This window comes from Belonocnema kinseyi, chromosome 9 (genome assembly GCF_010883055.1).
Source record: "Belonocnema kinseyi isolate 2016_QV_RU_SX_M_011 chromosome 9, B_treatae_v1, whole genome shotgun sequence".
Taxonomy (NCBI): domain Eukaryota; kingdom Metazoa; phylum Arthropoda; class Insecta; order Hymenoptera; family Cynipidae; genus Belonocnema; species Belonocnema kinseyi.
The window spans coordinates 23,214,376-23,229,564 of record NC_046665.1 but is presented as its reverse complement, the minus strand read 5'-3'; the positions used below and the strand labels follow the sequence as shown (position 1 = coordinate 23,229,564).

Sequence of the window (15,189 nt, the reverse complement as noted above, 5' to 3'; positions counted from 1 at the left end):
TCACTATTTCTCCGTTTTAAACGCAAAGTCCGGGGTACTTCTCGTGAATCTTCGTGATAGACAGTGTATTCTTTGAAATCCACTCTCTCCTATTCTTGAAACTCTGTTTGAGTAACAAAATAATCTTCTCTTTTTCTGCATCAACGACTTGACAGTAGTTATGTTCAGAAATTCACTATTGAACTGGTAGTTCTCAGCAATGACTAGTAAAAATTAGTCATTTCTTTGACTAATTCAATTGGCAATGTACAAGTAGTGGACCTTTGCCTAATTTATTAGTCAAAACCTTGAAAGTAAATAATTTTTCAGCCGAACTTGAGTTCAGTGATTTAATTAGTTAAATTTTAACTAATTAAGATTTAGCGAGTATGTTTTTCAATATGTTACTAAAAAAAAACACATTTTTTTAAATTTAGTGGATAGAGACATTAAACCGCAGGCTTTGATTCCGTTTGTTTAAACTTCAGTTCTAAGGCAACTCTACTTTGATTATTTAACCTAGAACACTTTCAATTCGTGTCCAATTGAAAAAGTTTTTCAAAATAATTTTAAATCTTGTTGGTATCTATTAAAAATAGCGCTTAACAATCTTTTAATAACAAAAGTTGCATATTTTTGAAATTAATCTAACTTTTTGAATTTGGGACTAATTAAAAAATTTCATGAGAATAGTTTCGAAATATATTTTATATCTAGAAGAAATTTTAATTTACATTTCTTGATCTAAAGAAAAAAAGTTTCTCCATTTTTTTTTTTAAATTTTCAAAATATTGAAAAGCATATAACTTTTTACATTTCTGTCGAAATTAGAAATGTCATAAGGTTCATTTGCAAATACTCTTGTCACGTAGAACTAGAATTCTCGAAGATATTCGAGTTCTCGAAGTCATTCGAGTTTTCTAAAGTTTCGAGTTCTCGAAGGCATTCGAGTACTCGTAAAGTTTCGAGCTTTCTGGAAGGCTCGATCTCGACTCGACTCGAACCGGATCGATCTCAGCTCGCCTCGACTCGGAAGCTAACAAGCTTGACTTGACTCGTTCGAACTTCGAGTATCGAGTTTTTTGCACACCCGTAACTATTGATATAGTGGAATATTTATTAATATCAGTTCATAATTTTCAATTATTTAAAGAAATAGCATTTGTTTAAATAATGTCGTTAAGAATTTTTATAAATAAAAATTATTACTGTGGATCTAGTGGAATATTTATCAGTAATAATTAATTACTGATTAATAATTAATTTAATAATAATTAATTTGTAAGTAATATTTAGGTGATATTTTTATTTTGAAAATTCGAAAAAATAAATGTAATCAAACAACGTTGATAAATATTCAACTGTAGAAATATTAATCATTTTTAATCAAAAAATGTACTTAAACAAATTCCATCTGTTTGAAAAATTGAAAATTAATGAACTAATGTTAACGAACATTCCACCAGGCCAATAGTAATATTTTTTAAGGGAAAAAAACGAATTTTAGAAATAAAATTTAAACAAATTCCATTTGTTTGAACAATAAAAAGTCGATGAACGAATGTTAATAAATATTTCACTAGACTAATAGCAATCATTTTTACGAGAAAAAACTAATTTTCGAAACAAAAAATTATTTAAACAAATTCCATTTCTTTAAATAATTAAAAATCAATTTACAAATGCTAATAAATATTCCACTAGGCCAATATTAATAATTTTAAGTGAAAAAACGAAAATACAGTGTTCAAAAGGTCGATTGAATGCAGAATTGACTCGTGGGGGTGTGTTAAGTGTGTCAAATCCATATGTGACGTGCGCCGAAGAAAGGGGGCTTACTCTAAAAAAATCGAAATCGAGGTTTTTACACATTTCGATAGTTTCTGAGTTACTATTTTTAATGAAACCATTGGAAAAAATTTCCGAGCGTTATTGTTGCTAATAATTGAGTTGTTAGGTAACCGAGAAATCGGGCTTTTGCTCGATATTCCGTAAAACACCTCACACCACTTACCACTATGACTACGCGTCTCATCTATACCCTGCCCGTAAGCCGCATCAACGACCTATCTCTTTCCATGACAATGTAGTGGTAAGTGGAGGGAAAATTTCGTGAATCTTCCCTCTCTCCTAAAAGTCACTTCTATCGGGTCGACTTCGACCGGTTGCCCTGAAAAATCTCACTTTTCAGAGTAAGTCCCATTTCTTCCGCGCACGTCACATATGTCTGATACATGAAATTCTTCGTTGAATAATTCTCTACAGATCCCCATACTTTCCCATACTTTTCAAACCCTAAAGAATTATTCTAAAAACTCAAAAAAGTGATTTTTCCCCATGTATTTTACATGGGAAACTTCAAGTAAAAACCGGCACATGTTAAAATAAAAAAATAAAATGAAAAATAAGGGAATTTCTTTTTTAGGATTTGTAATAAAATGGGGGGGGGGGGATAGTTGCCCTCTAGCATGCAAAAAAAATTTTCCATGTATTTTTGGACCACCCTATGTACAACGATTCTTACCGAATCCACAAGCGCGATCAACTTTATCATTTATTTCTACATTGCATTGCCCGCAAATATACTGCATTTTTGGAAGAATTGAGTTAGGAAAATGCCAATCCGATCATTAAAAAAACTGTAGCATATACAAATCTCTTGATCTGTCACATCCGGGCTTTGGCATATTTATCCAAAAAATTATTAGATTATTAGGGTCTATTCGCTGAATAAAGATGAAAAATGGAAGTGTAAGTTAAAGATTGTAAAGCCTGAATATAATTTTACACTGTAATTTATAAAAACTTACTTTTGACTAGATACGGATGTAATTTCAGGAAAAGATAATTCTAAAAGAACTTGTTCCTGATCATCGACGACGTATACCCCAGTCCAGTTAACTGCAATGATGACGTCGTTCTTAGGTAAATTCGGCCCCGAATTTCTGTAAGCTTCGTAGAAACGAGAAAAAAGCAAGGGCCACTTAAATTTCGCATATCCTACTATGTCCTCCTTAACTCGTAAAGCAGATACTTTTTCTTTTACATAGTAACTCTGAAAGAAGATATAGTTCACTATTAACTTATTGTTGCAGTATATGGCGTAGGTTTCATTACTTAATTAAATTACATTTTCTCATCATTTAGCCCAAAAAAATTCTGTTTGTTTTCAATTAATTTACCAACATAAAAATTAATTAATTATACACAGTTTTATACTCCAGCTAGTAATTCCACGGTTAAAAATTAAAATTATAAACAATACTTTACTTTGCAATTATTGAAAAAAGGTAAAAAAGGTGGCAAATTTCAAGTAATGAGTTTGCAAATTGCCGCAAAAACCCGATCGAAAAATGGAGCAATCAGGAATATTTTGATAGGTATATCAAGTTGAAATAAGTAAAGTTTTTAACAGAATGATCGTACAGTAATATGTTCTTTACACTAGATTTAGTATTTAGTATCCTTGTAGAAATTTTATGCAGCAGACACGCATATGCAGTGGACTTATTTGGCAGTTTCTGGGATATTCAAATTTTCCAAGTGGGAAGTTGAAATTTTTTACATATTCCACGTGGGACATTTTAATATTTCAGAAACTTGTCATAGATATCTCGAAGTACCTACGTAGTGTTCTACGGTAATTAAGGCAGTGCAGTTGAGTTATACGCACTAACAGAAAAATCAAGAAGACGCAATTTTGACCTTTTTAAAAAAAAAAGCATTTTAAAAATTGCGAATACATGTCATGGAGCCGATGCAAGCTTATTTTGAAGCATCGGTAGCTCCCTGGTGGAGCACTTGACTGATAACCGCAAGGTTCCGCATTAGATTCTCGCTATCCGTACTTTGTTTTATTGTTTAAAATGCTTGTTTATTCCATTTTTGAAAAACATTTCATATAATTATGCCATTGGTGATCATTTATTCCTTATTTTCAATGAAAGCTCTAGCGTAGTTTTATCATAACTCGTTTAGACGATTGTGCATCTTATTAAAATTCTTTATTCTTCAATAGTTGTTAGTATTTACGCTTCTAAATCAGAGAAGGAAAAAAGTATTGCAAACAAAAATTTTAACAATAAATACAAAATTAAATTGTTTTCCGCGAACTCCAATCTGATTCTTGTTAGTAAATATTTGTGAAAGGAATCACTTCATCCCCTGGTATTTCACATAAGTATAAAGAATTTTAAGAAAATGCACAATCGTCCAAACGAGTGCTAATGAAAATACGATAAAGAAAGTTTTTATGGAAAATAAGAAATAAATAATCATTCAATAGCATAATTATATTAAATATTACTTTAAAAATGGAATAAACAAGCATTTTCCTTATAAATAAAATAGAAAAACAAAGTACGGAAAGCGAGAATCGAACGCACAACCCTGCGGCTATCAGCCAAGTGCACTACCAAGAAGCTACCGATGCTTCAAAATACTTTTACACTGGCTCGATGAACATTCATTCGCAATTTTCAAAATGCATTTTTCTCGAAATTGGGTCAAAATTGGGTCTTTTTTATTTTTCTCGGTGAACCTCTTGTATGTGGTTTTCATTGAGGAGAATATCAGTTTAAACAAAAAAGCAGACGTGAAGGTCTCCTTGTAACTGTTTTATAGTTGGATACTTCAGTACTTTAGGTTGTGCTGCTGCCTAGGTGAAACTATGCAAGAATAGGTCACTTTAAAGAGTACGACATTTGAATGTAATATATATTTTCAAGTTGAAAGCTTTTTGTTTTGTATTTACTATTATTAATGAACTTTTTGTTACTTGGTTCGTTTCCAAAGAGTAGATCAGAAAGAGTAGGTTAGATTGAAAATTTCTTATTTTGATTGGTATCCCCGAATGAACCCAAAAAACACTTCATAAAACATAGAAAAATAGTTCTAGCAACTGTATCTTTTGTCGAGTCAGGTTTGGCGAGAGATGTTTTTGTACCAACCTTTCGTACTCTCCGTGATTAGAAAGTTCACAAAATAGAAGTTTAGCAATGATGATTTACAATTATAAATAAGGAAATATTTTTTCATTTTAATTTGTTCATAAGAAACGATTACTTACTCTTCATTGAAAAGAGTGAGAAACAAACACCGACAATGCTTCTGAAAAATCATTTAAAACAGGTGAAGATTTGTTTTTATGAACTATTTTTTTGTGGGAACAAGTACATGAATACTTAAGGTTTCCCACAGCATTAATTATTGTTCTTAATTATTTTTCAAAAAGTATACAAAAAATTTAAAAATTCTAGTGACCTACTCTTGAATAGTTTCCCCTCATTAACAAAAAATTTACATCATTGAATTGAAATTACATTAAGATTTTTAGACTCTAGATCAGCGTACGGAATCACAAATTTACCGTCAAAGTGTAAAAATATCTTACGAAATTTAAAGAAAATTACGAACCTTACTTCTGTATATTTTCGTGAATAATTTAATTAAACTTCACTCTATATTTGGTTTTGTTTCAAGAAATGTTTTTTAGTTTTTAAGAAAACTTTTAAAAAGTTAAAGAAATATCAAAAAAAGTATTCTATCATTATGTTACTCAGTCTACAATGTCAAATATAGTAGGACGATGTCTTGTGGTGAAATATAAAGCATTGTTTATATATAAAGTACATATTTTTAGTGTCTATAAATTAACGTTTTTAGTGCATAAGTGGTGAGAGAATTATGATATATTTTTATTTTCATATAATATTATTTTATCTATTAATTAGTATTTTCTCGAATTGGCCAAATATTATTTTTTAGAGGGATTTTTAAATCATAAACGGACAAAATATCAAATCCAAGTTTAAAAAATAATTTTTGTACATGAAAACCAGAAATATAGCACAATTTTCTCAACACACATACACAGACAAATAAATTTTACCAAAACTCAAAATAAAAAATGAGAACCCTAAATATCTAAGAAAACTACTTCGGAGCCCTAATTACAATACACTCTCGTTATTTAACCGTCTACGGAAAGACTCTCAGTGCCTAAATCAGAGAAATGATTATGAGAGCGAAAAAATACGTTTAGAAAAGAGTAGGAACATACCGAGCCGGTAGATATCGCGAGTTTCTGTACCTGTACATTTGATGACATCTGTGCAGGCATATAACGACCATAGAAATATACGGCCGAAGTTATAATATACGCTCTCGCGCTCGGCAGAACTTGAACCATATATTTTGTAAGTTTCTTTCTTGTGCACCTGCGAAAGAAGACATCGTTGGCATGCCACGCACGGTTGGTATTTTATTATCTATGATAGATAAGAAAGAAGAAAAGGATATGCAGGACGAGGGTGACCTGAATACATGTATTGAAACCAACCCTACAGGTATGGATTCGCAGGGTAAGTCAAAAAAAGAAATTCTTAACGAGTTTGCAATACGATGGGTAAATGACAGTTAAAAGAAATATTCTAATGGTTATGCATAACAATTGAAAACGATTGAGTAAAAATAGTTTTTCTTTGAAAAGACCGCAGGAATTGAAATTTTATTTTATGTCGCAAAAGCCAATTCGTAGAACTGGGCCTAGTGTGCACCATTGTATGCGGCATGAGTCGGCGTGAGGAACATAAGAGCCGAGTGGCTCGTATTTGTCGATGAGTTTAGTCTCGCAGGCTCTGACAACAAATATCAAGGAAAAGAAAAGATAAATTAAGATAGAAAATAGGTTTAGTAATAAATATGTAGAAGAAACAAGTGACGATATCAAAGCCTTAATTTTTAAATTGAATCGAAATATTGAAGTAAGCTTACTGACGATGTGTAATGTATCAAAGCGCATAAGTTTACATCAATTTTCTGTTTGGATAAAAATCAAAGAAAAACTAAAATCACGCTAAGGGTTGAAGGACAAAGTGTTCTTTTCTGCACTAAGTGCGGAGCACAGTATGAGGCAGGTGTGTGTGACCAAAGATACTGAATCAATTTTAAATTTGACTTAGTGATTTTTCACCAAATATTAGTATTTTTATGTGATATTAAACCACAATACAGGTATAACGACACCAAATTATTCTGATGGGTCACTCGTGCAGGAATCGGCGCCGTGCGCTTATCATTGCAGGAGGGACTAGGGTAAATGCGAAAGCAATTCGGAGTTCGAATGTGGCCGTATTTACCTGCTTCATTTTGGGCATACTTGTTGTTTGGTCAGCCAAGCTAGGAGCACAATCCTATTGTTATTTAATTTAAAATGAATTAACCATTTTTATCCTCTTAATTGAAACGATTATGGAAGATAACGAATGGAGAACGAGTAGCCACATGATACAACGATGCAATCAGGAGGGGATAGAATTAGAGATGCCAAGGTCGAAAATCCAGCAGGAAATTATTTCAGAATTGACAGAGGAAGAGGAGGAGAAAATGTTTTTAGAGGGGGACGATGGTCAAGATAAGCAAGGTGGAAGGGGAGTGTATAATAACGATGTGAACGATAAGGTGATCTTAAAGAATCCAATAGTCCCAACTAAAGAGATATCTAAAGTCAAAAGTGTAGGAAAGGTCCATTTATATAAACAAATTTTCAACGAAGGATTTCGTAAATTTAAAAGAACTGTATCTCAATATCACGTCAGTAATGTCCCTGTCAATGATATCGAAACGAATGCCCTAACGAACGAAACGATAACGAACATAACGAAGAACGACCATGTAAAATTGGTGTCGGATCCTACAGGAGAAACGACTAGTTGTGGGCAGGAACGAAGTGAGCAAATATTCTTGCAAGTTATTAGCTATTTATACGGAACTGTATGTAACAAAGCTTATGAACCAATATGGAGAGTTGCGAACTAGCACCATAAACACCATGAAAAATATGGAGAGGATTTAAAAATGATTAACACTGAGATTCAGCGACAACAAATGTTAATGAACGCACAGGCTGAACAATTAAAAGGGGTCGTAGATCAAATTATGAAAAGACTTAATCTTTCAAACGATTCTACTCCAGATGAGGAGTTTGAGGATAACGAACAAGAAGACTATGCCTGTATGGATGCATCTCGAGACGAAAATTTAAATTTAAATAATAAAATTGCAGCTTTCGTGAGAAAAGAGTTTGAAAAATTAGGCTTAATTCAAAGTACATCTGATAAAGATAAATAAAAAATACTCGCGAATGAAGTTAAAGATATAATAAAATTTGAAATATATAATAAAGGAACCCGTATTAACGTGATTATAAACTCACAGCACAAACGAAATTTGAGTATTTTTATGACTATTTTTCATCTGAACTTAGAACGAACGATTTGTCATATATAATAGACTCAAACGCAAAACCGAATGGAGCATCTGACGAAGCCACGATTGCAATACATAAATTTAAAGTAAGAGACATTTTAATAAATCATCTAGATCAAAATTATCATTCAAAAGTCGTTCACATGAGAGATCCGGTAGAAATATTAAACAAAATTAAAGAACTAAAAATGTGAAATGAATTTAACGTCCGTAACTATCAGAAAACAAATATATAGTATACAATATGTACCAGGAAAGGATAAGGCCTCTGAGTTTTGAGATAAATTTGAAGAGTTCATTAGAAATTTCGAAAATCTACCTGAAACTAATTCTTCCTCCGATGAAGAAAAACGAGATGCATTCTATAATGCCATTATGGCAACAGTTCCTGACGTGCAAGCCGTCGAATTCATGACTGAGAATACTACGGGTAAAAGTCTGAATTACGACGCACAAAGTTGCTGGACAGCTGGACGTTCCCGAGATTTTCCAAAAACCAATGATCGATGTGTAAATGTTAAACGACATAATCCAGGTGGAAAATTCTTTCACAATAAAACACGGGGCTTTAAACGAAAGTTTTATGATGACGAAAGAGGTGACGACGCAGCGACCTCAGTTTATAAATAATAAAAATAGAAGTAACTCTGACAATAACGCTAAAAATCAAAGATGGAATAAACAAAATATAGCCAAGCAACATGATAGGGAGACCTATGCTAACTCAGCGAATGCTCCGGAAGACAAAGGTGAGACATTTTTATTTAATGCACATAAAGACTGTTTAAGCTAAATAAATGACAAAGCAATAGGGGGTTCAAAAATAATGAAATAGTTTTCGTAACTGTGAATGATATTGATGAACATAAACTCTTTGAGAAACGTTTAGCAGATTCCGGTGCAACAGAACATTGAAATAACTCTAGAATTATTTTTAAAACATTTCACGAAGCAGATCACGGAATGATAAAATGCGCGAATAAAATTTCATCAGCAGATTTGAGAACGGAGGGAGCGGGAATGATAGAGATAGCTCTAAACGACAATAGAGCACTTCAATTAGATAATGTTATATGCGCGAAAGCGCTTTCTGAAAATTTATTGGCATTACGTAAAGTTGCTGAATTAGGACTTAGTATTTGCTTAGATAACGAAAAAGTGATATTATTGAGCAAACTTCGAAGTAAATATTAACAAAAAAAAACCATTTCAGATACAATAGAGAAAATAGAAAAAAGTTTGTAAAAAAAAATGTAAACGAAAAGAAAATAGTATACGAGCATTGAAATTTTGATACAACAATTTCAGATAGAAAATGTAGTGATATTGACGAATGACCTATTGTAGAATTATTCGAAAAAATCGTCTTTTAACAATAAATACAATAAATTTATCAGAAATAACGACGAAAATATAGACAATAAAGTGGTAAGTGAGGTACCTAAGCAATTTGATAATATAATTAACGATACAAGCTTTCTGGATATATAGGATGCTACGAAACAAACTCCTAAGAATTTATTCTTGGATAAAGAAAAAAGCGAAGAGATAAACGAGATAAGTAATGCTGAAGACTTAACTTGTTCTGCAGTTCTAGTACACATTAAAGATGATCCAGCATCATACATACAAAGAGGCAATGCAAACAAAAGAACGAGAAATTTGGCAAGGGGCTATTAACAATGAATTAAACTCTATGAACAAAAACGAAGTTTCGGAAATAATAGATAGACCTGTAATGACAAAAAATGAAAGAAAGCCGAATATTACTGACTCAAGGTGGGCACTAAAAAGAAAATTAGACACGAACGGTGTCACAAAATATAAAGCAAGATTAGTGATTAGAGGTTTTAAAGACAAAAATAATTACAACTTGAAAGAAACCTATGCCCCAGTATCACGATTACCTTCAGTAAGATCTGTAATCGCAATAATCAATAAACATAGTTTAGATGTCTATCAATTTTACGTTAAAACTGCTTTCCTCAATGGTACGATAAATGAAGATATCTATATGAAAATCCCTGAAAGAACTGAATACTCGGAAAAAACAAGAAAAACTAAATTGTGTAAAATCAAACGAGCCTTATATGTTTTAAGAATCAGTTCAAAATGTTGGAATAAAAAGTTTACTGAGGTAGCATTGAATATCGTTTTGACAAACGATGACAGTGAACTTTGTCTGTTAACATCGAGAAGCAAAGAACGATTCTTAATGTTATTGCTGTATGTTGTTGACATATTTGTGGCCAGTAACGATAAAATTAAACTTGACGAAGTGAAATCAAAGTTGAAACACGAAATTTGAAATGAACGAACTGGGTGAACCACAAAAGTTTCTTGGTATAACGATTAGGCGGGATAAAGAAATTCAAACAATAAAGTTGAGTGAAGAAAAATATATAGATACAATTCTTAGTATATTATACCTTGCAAGTGCAACACGCCCAGCTATATCGTATGCCGTTAATGTATTGAGTAGACATCAAGTTAATCCCATAGAAGGCGATTGGAAAATGGTAAAACGAGTTTTCAGATACCTCAAAGGAACGAAAAATTTAGGTCTAAAATATTTAGTTAAACGAAACGATCTACAAGCCTTTTTAGGCGCAAGCTTTGCGGACTGCAAAAATTCTTTAACGAGGTGTGGATTTTGTATTCATTGTATGGTGACACTGTGGCATGGAAGACAAAGAACAATCTTATGTTGCCCTATCTACTTGTCAAGCTGAGTACGTTACAATGAGTGAAACATGCCAAGAAATGATAGCAATAGATAGATTCCTGAAATTAATTCTTAATAATTCATTCTGCCTTACAATACTTTGGTGTGACAATAAAGCTGCAGAAGCTAGTGCAAAAACGAACGGAGGAAATAAATTACGACATATAACAGAAGTAAGAGAACATTATGTGGATTTCTTCTAAAAAGCAAATAGCTGATATATTCACAAAACCTCTTCATTTGAAATACATAAACAATTAGTTGACAAAATAAAAACGATATATAAACCCCTAACTGTATATGAATACTACAGTTAAAAGATAAATATTGTAACACGAGTGTTAGAAATAGTAATTTTAATATCTGTAGAACCTTAGTAAATAAGAGTCTAATCTATTACAAACCCATAGTCGGGCGGGAGGTTAGAATATGAAGGGCGCGTATTCACTTGTCTGTGAATGTGGGCACTGGCTTCCCTTCAGCACTAACAAGTTCACTCCCATTCCACGACAGGTCTCTGCCGGCTCTCGCGCTCGTACAAGTTAGTAATACTGAATCAAGCGTGGCATAAAGAATGAGCAGCCATTTTTATTACTATTAAAGAATTTGTCTTCAATATAAAAGTTCCTTTCTAATTCAAGTATCCTGCCCATAACTCCATCAATAAGTCAACAGTGAAGCCTTTAATATGGCAAAACACTAATGAGCATGCATGTCTATTCAAAATTTCTGGTAGAATAATTAATACTTAATTTGTTATAAATTTACTATGTTTCTAATTTATATGCCTATAAAAATATTTCCCATTGTTGAATTATTTGAACCGAGGTGAGTATGATATTTTTCTTCGAGCTGGGTTTTCAGACCAGCTCATCGGTAACCATACTTACCTTCTTGTAAGCCTGTAAGACTAGATGCTCCCACCTATCGAGAGCTTTCTCGACACCGGTTAGACAATAATCCGGAATGTAGTTTGGCAAGAGTGTGAACAATCTATCTACGCTCATGTCTATATTATATTCTATGTAATATTGCTGAGCGGCAATCATTGCAAGGTCTTCTTCTTTATCGCAACGATACTCTCCAAATTTAACTCCCCTTACAACCTGTTGAAAGATTAAATTCGTTGCAACTTGATCCTCAGTTGGCTCGTGCCAGGGCGCAAATATTTCCTTCCTGAAGAATAGTCTCCAAGGTGCGTTTCTCTCTTGAGCGCCTTGTTCTTTGGCGTACTGTTCGCACTGGGATATTGCGTCCATCACGTGATCCCCTCCGCTTCCTAAAGATGAAACCTTGTCAAAAAGAGCAATGTAGAGAGAAAATCCAAACTGATCTCTTAAAGAAATTTTGTCTGAAAGTTGATTGCACAATTCTCGGGCAGTGGTTGCTGAATCAGCCAGTAGAGTTTTGGTATTCCCATCCATGAAAGTTATAGGGAGCATAATGGGCTTCTTAGATTTTGTAGCTTGGAGTTCGAGCCAACTCGGTGGTTGATTCCTTGTTCCATTGTTGAAGGTTCTCTTCAATCTATCCTCACAATAAGGTGCATAACCAGGTGGACCTTCTCTTATAAAAGCTCGGAGATAATGGACAAACCTCTCTGAAGGTGCAAAGCAACCTACACACAGGGAAAGAAGAATCCAACCACGTGCATGTGAAGATTTAGATGGATTGTTAGTTAATTGCTTGCATATTTGGCAATAAATTTCGTCCCGGAGTTCTGCTCGTAGAATTCCATGGCCAATTATGAAATGGAGCTTCTCTAAATTTGAGGTTGGTCTTGCCTCGAGCCAGGATTGGTAGCTGTCTGCCGTGTACTCATCGTCCTGTAGTCTTCTTCTTACGTCCTCTCCTAATTTGTTTTTGCGCTTCAGAGTCAGAGAAACAAGTTTATGCCGAATGGAACGTGGTTTCTGTTTCATAAATGTTTCCTAGAATCAAAATATAATTTGTATCTTAATGTTAGAAAACAAGTTTTCTCAAGTTAGAAAAGCGTAGTGGATGCATCACCGGATCAACACCCATTAATTGGGCTTCCTGGAACTCTTTACTCCTAATGAAATTGCGTCCTAATGTTGCCGTTACTTTGGACATAACGGAAGTGTTGTCTCGGTCCATTGTATGATATCGAGGCTCTGGTAAATCACCAGTAAATCTAAGTATTGTTATCCACAGTGCCTGCGCTGCCTGTAAATAGTACAAGATTACATTTCATACGAATTTACAGATTAAAAATAATTATTAATAGATATACATTAGAGAGGTCAAAATTTATAGGATAAAGGAACCAATTATTGAGGGTGCACCGATTGTCGAGTATCGCGATATATTTTTTATGATAAACAGTAAATTATGAATAAAATTTAAATATAAATAATATTATGATAATCCAGGTGCTCTAAATTACAAATTCTTACACAAAAACAACACATTTCTGGATTTGAAATTCATTCCGAATTTAATATCTGTAATAGAGTCCCTCGTGAGATTGACGGAAATTCGCTACTTATTTAATATTTTCGGTTGGCTGAGTTAGAAATTTTAAAGCACAAACTTGGTTACTTTAGGAATTATTCCTTATATTTAAATGCTACTATAGTGATAAGAATAAATCGAAAAATTTCAGATTATATTACTTAGAAAAATTGCATTTAGTATTTTTTAAATAAATCATCGGTTATGTCAATGACACTTGAAGAAATGATGTTGAACTTTATATATTTTTGAATTTTTTGGTCAGGTTTTGCCGTGCCACGCTAAACACTTGAAAAATGGGACTAGCACTCGAGCGTAGGAAATGCACCACGAGAAATGGTGTTTTCGACACATTTTATTTTTATTACAATTTTGGTTTCACATTCTAATTTTCCTGAAAAAATATACATGTAGAAAGGAAGGTGCGATAAATTTACCCCTGAGCCGTATAAGTTTCAAGGTTGTAGGAGTTTTTATTTTTAATAAAGAAAGTAGCAAAGTTTGCGGCTGTTTGCTCTATTCACAATTGGATCCTTTTTCCTACCTGTTTAAAATTTTAGTTCTTATTTTTGGTGAGCGGTCCCCACAATCTGCTTGTTTTTAAACCATTTTTCCCAGTACTAAACATGTTTTGTAATTTTTCAAACAATTTCTATTTATATAATTTTTGTTACCAAATCATGAAAAGTCAGTACTTTCTGGAATAAATGACACAATTAACGAATGTCAAAAGCAATATTTTTTTGTTTCGGATATTTGACAATTAATTTAAAAAATTTCACTTGTTTATACAATTTCTTTCTCTGTAAATTATGCAATTTTATTATTTTCTGGAATTAATGATGCAGTCAATGAATGTTTAGAGTGATACCTAATTTCAACGAAATCGATTCAATCAAATAAGTATCTTTAACTTAAATAAAGAAAATGGTAAAAAATATTTTATTGTTTCAAATACTGGGGTACAAATTCTAAGAAAAGAAAATATGGAAAATATGGAATAATAAGAAAAATAGTGTAAGAGATTCCACAAAGGTGGAATTTTCTACACCATTCCTGTGAAAAATCGCAAGTGAAAGAATATGAATTATTTAAACAAATTTTAAACAGTTTTCACCAAAAATATAATTACTAAAATTCATTAACCCCGTTATTATATCCAGCAAATAGTAACTTTTAAAGACCACCAAAGGAAAAAATGGTTTAAAGAAATGAAAAATGTTTCAATAATTCCATAATACCATTTAATATAAATAGATGCATACGTATATATATATATATATATATGTTTGTGTGTGTGTGTGTGTACATATGTATATTAAATGGTATTATGGAATTATTGAAACATTTTTCATTTGTTTAAACCATTTTTTCCTTTGGTGATTTTAAAATTTTACTATTTCCTGAATATAATAACGGAGTAAATGAATTTTAGTAATTACATTTTGGGTGAAAACCGTTTAAAAACTGTTTAAATAATTAATATTCTTTCACTTGCGCCTTTTCACTTATTTTCACTTTTCTATATATATATAATTAAAAATTTGTCACAAGGACAACCGCAGGATTTCGCCGGGAGCGGGTGCAAATCTCAAAAATTGCACCCGCTTCCAGCGAAATCGCGGTAAAATTTCAGCCACAACCAGGTCTCACAACCGTGAGATAGGTGGTTACAGTCTGTAAAGGAATCAATACGACGATCCAGCAAAAGCCTCGTGGACCCTAAGAACACGGAGCGACCC

General features: G+C 32.6%; 1 protein-coding gene across 1 annotated transcript in view; it reads right to left on the bottom strand.

Moving 5' to 3' along the window:
- LOC117180442 (myosin-VIIa) overlaps positions 1–15,189 on the bottom strand; it is a 414,863-nt gene that overhangs the window by 108,943 nt on the left and 290,731 nt on the right. The window contains exons 16-18 of the mRNA XM_033372940.1: positions 12,983–13,159; positions 11,863–12,903; positions 2,790–3,034 (exon numbers count right to left, since the gene is read on the bottom strand). Of these exons, the coding sequence (XP_033228831.1) occupies positions 2,790–3,034; positions 11,863–12,903; positions 12,983–13,159 (1,463 nt within the window). The remainder of the gene's footprint in view (positions 1–2,789; positions 3,035–11,862; positions 12,904–12,982; positions 13,160–15,189) is intronic.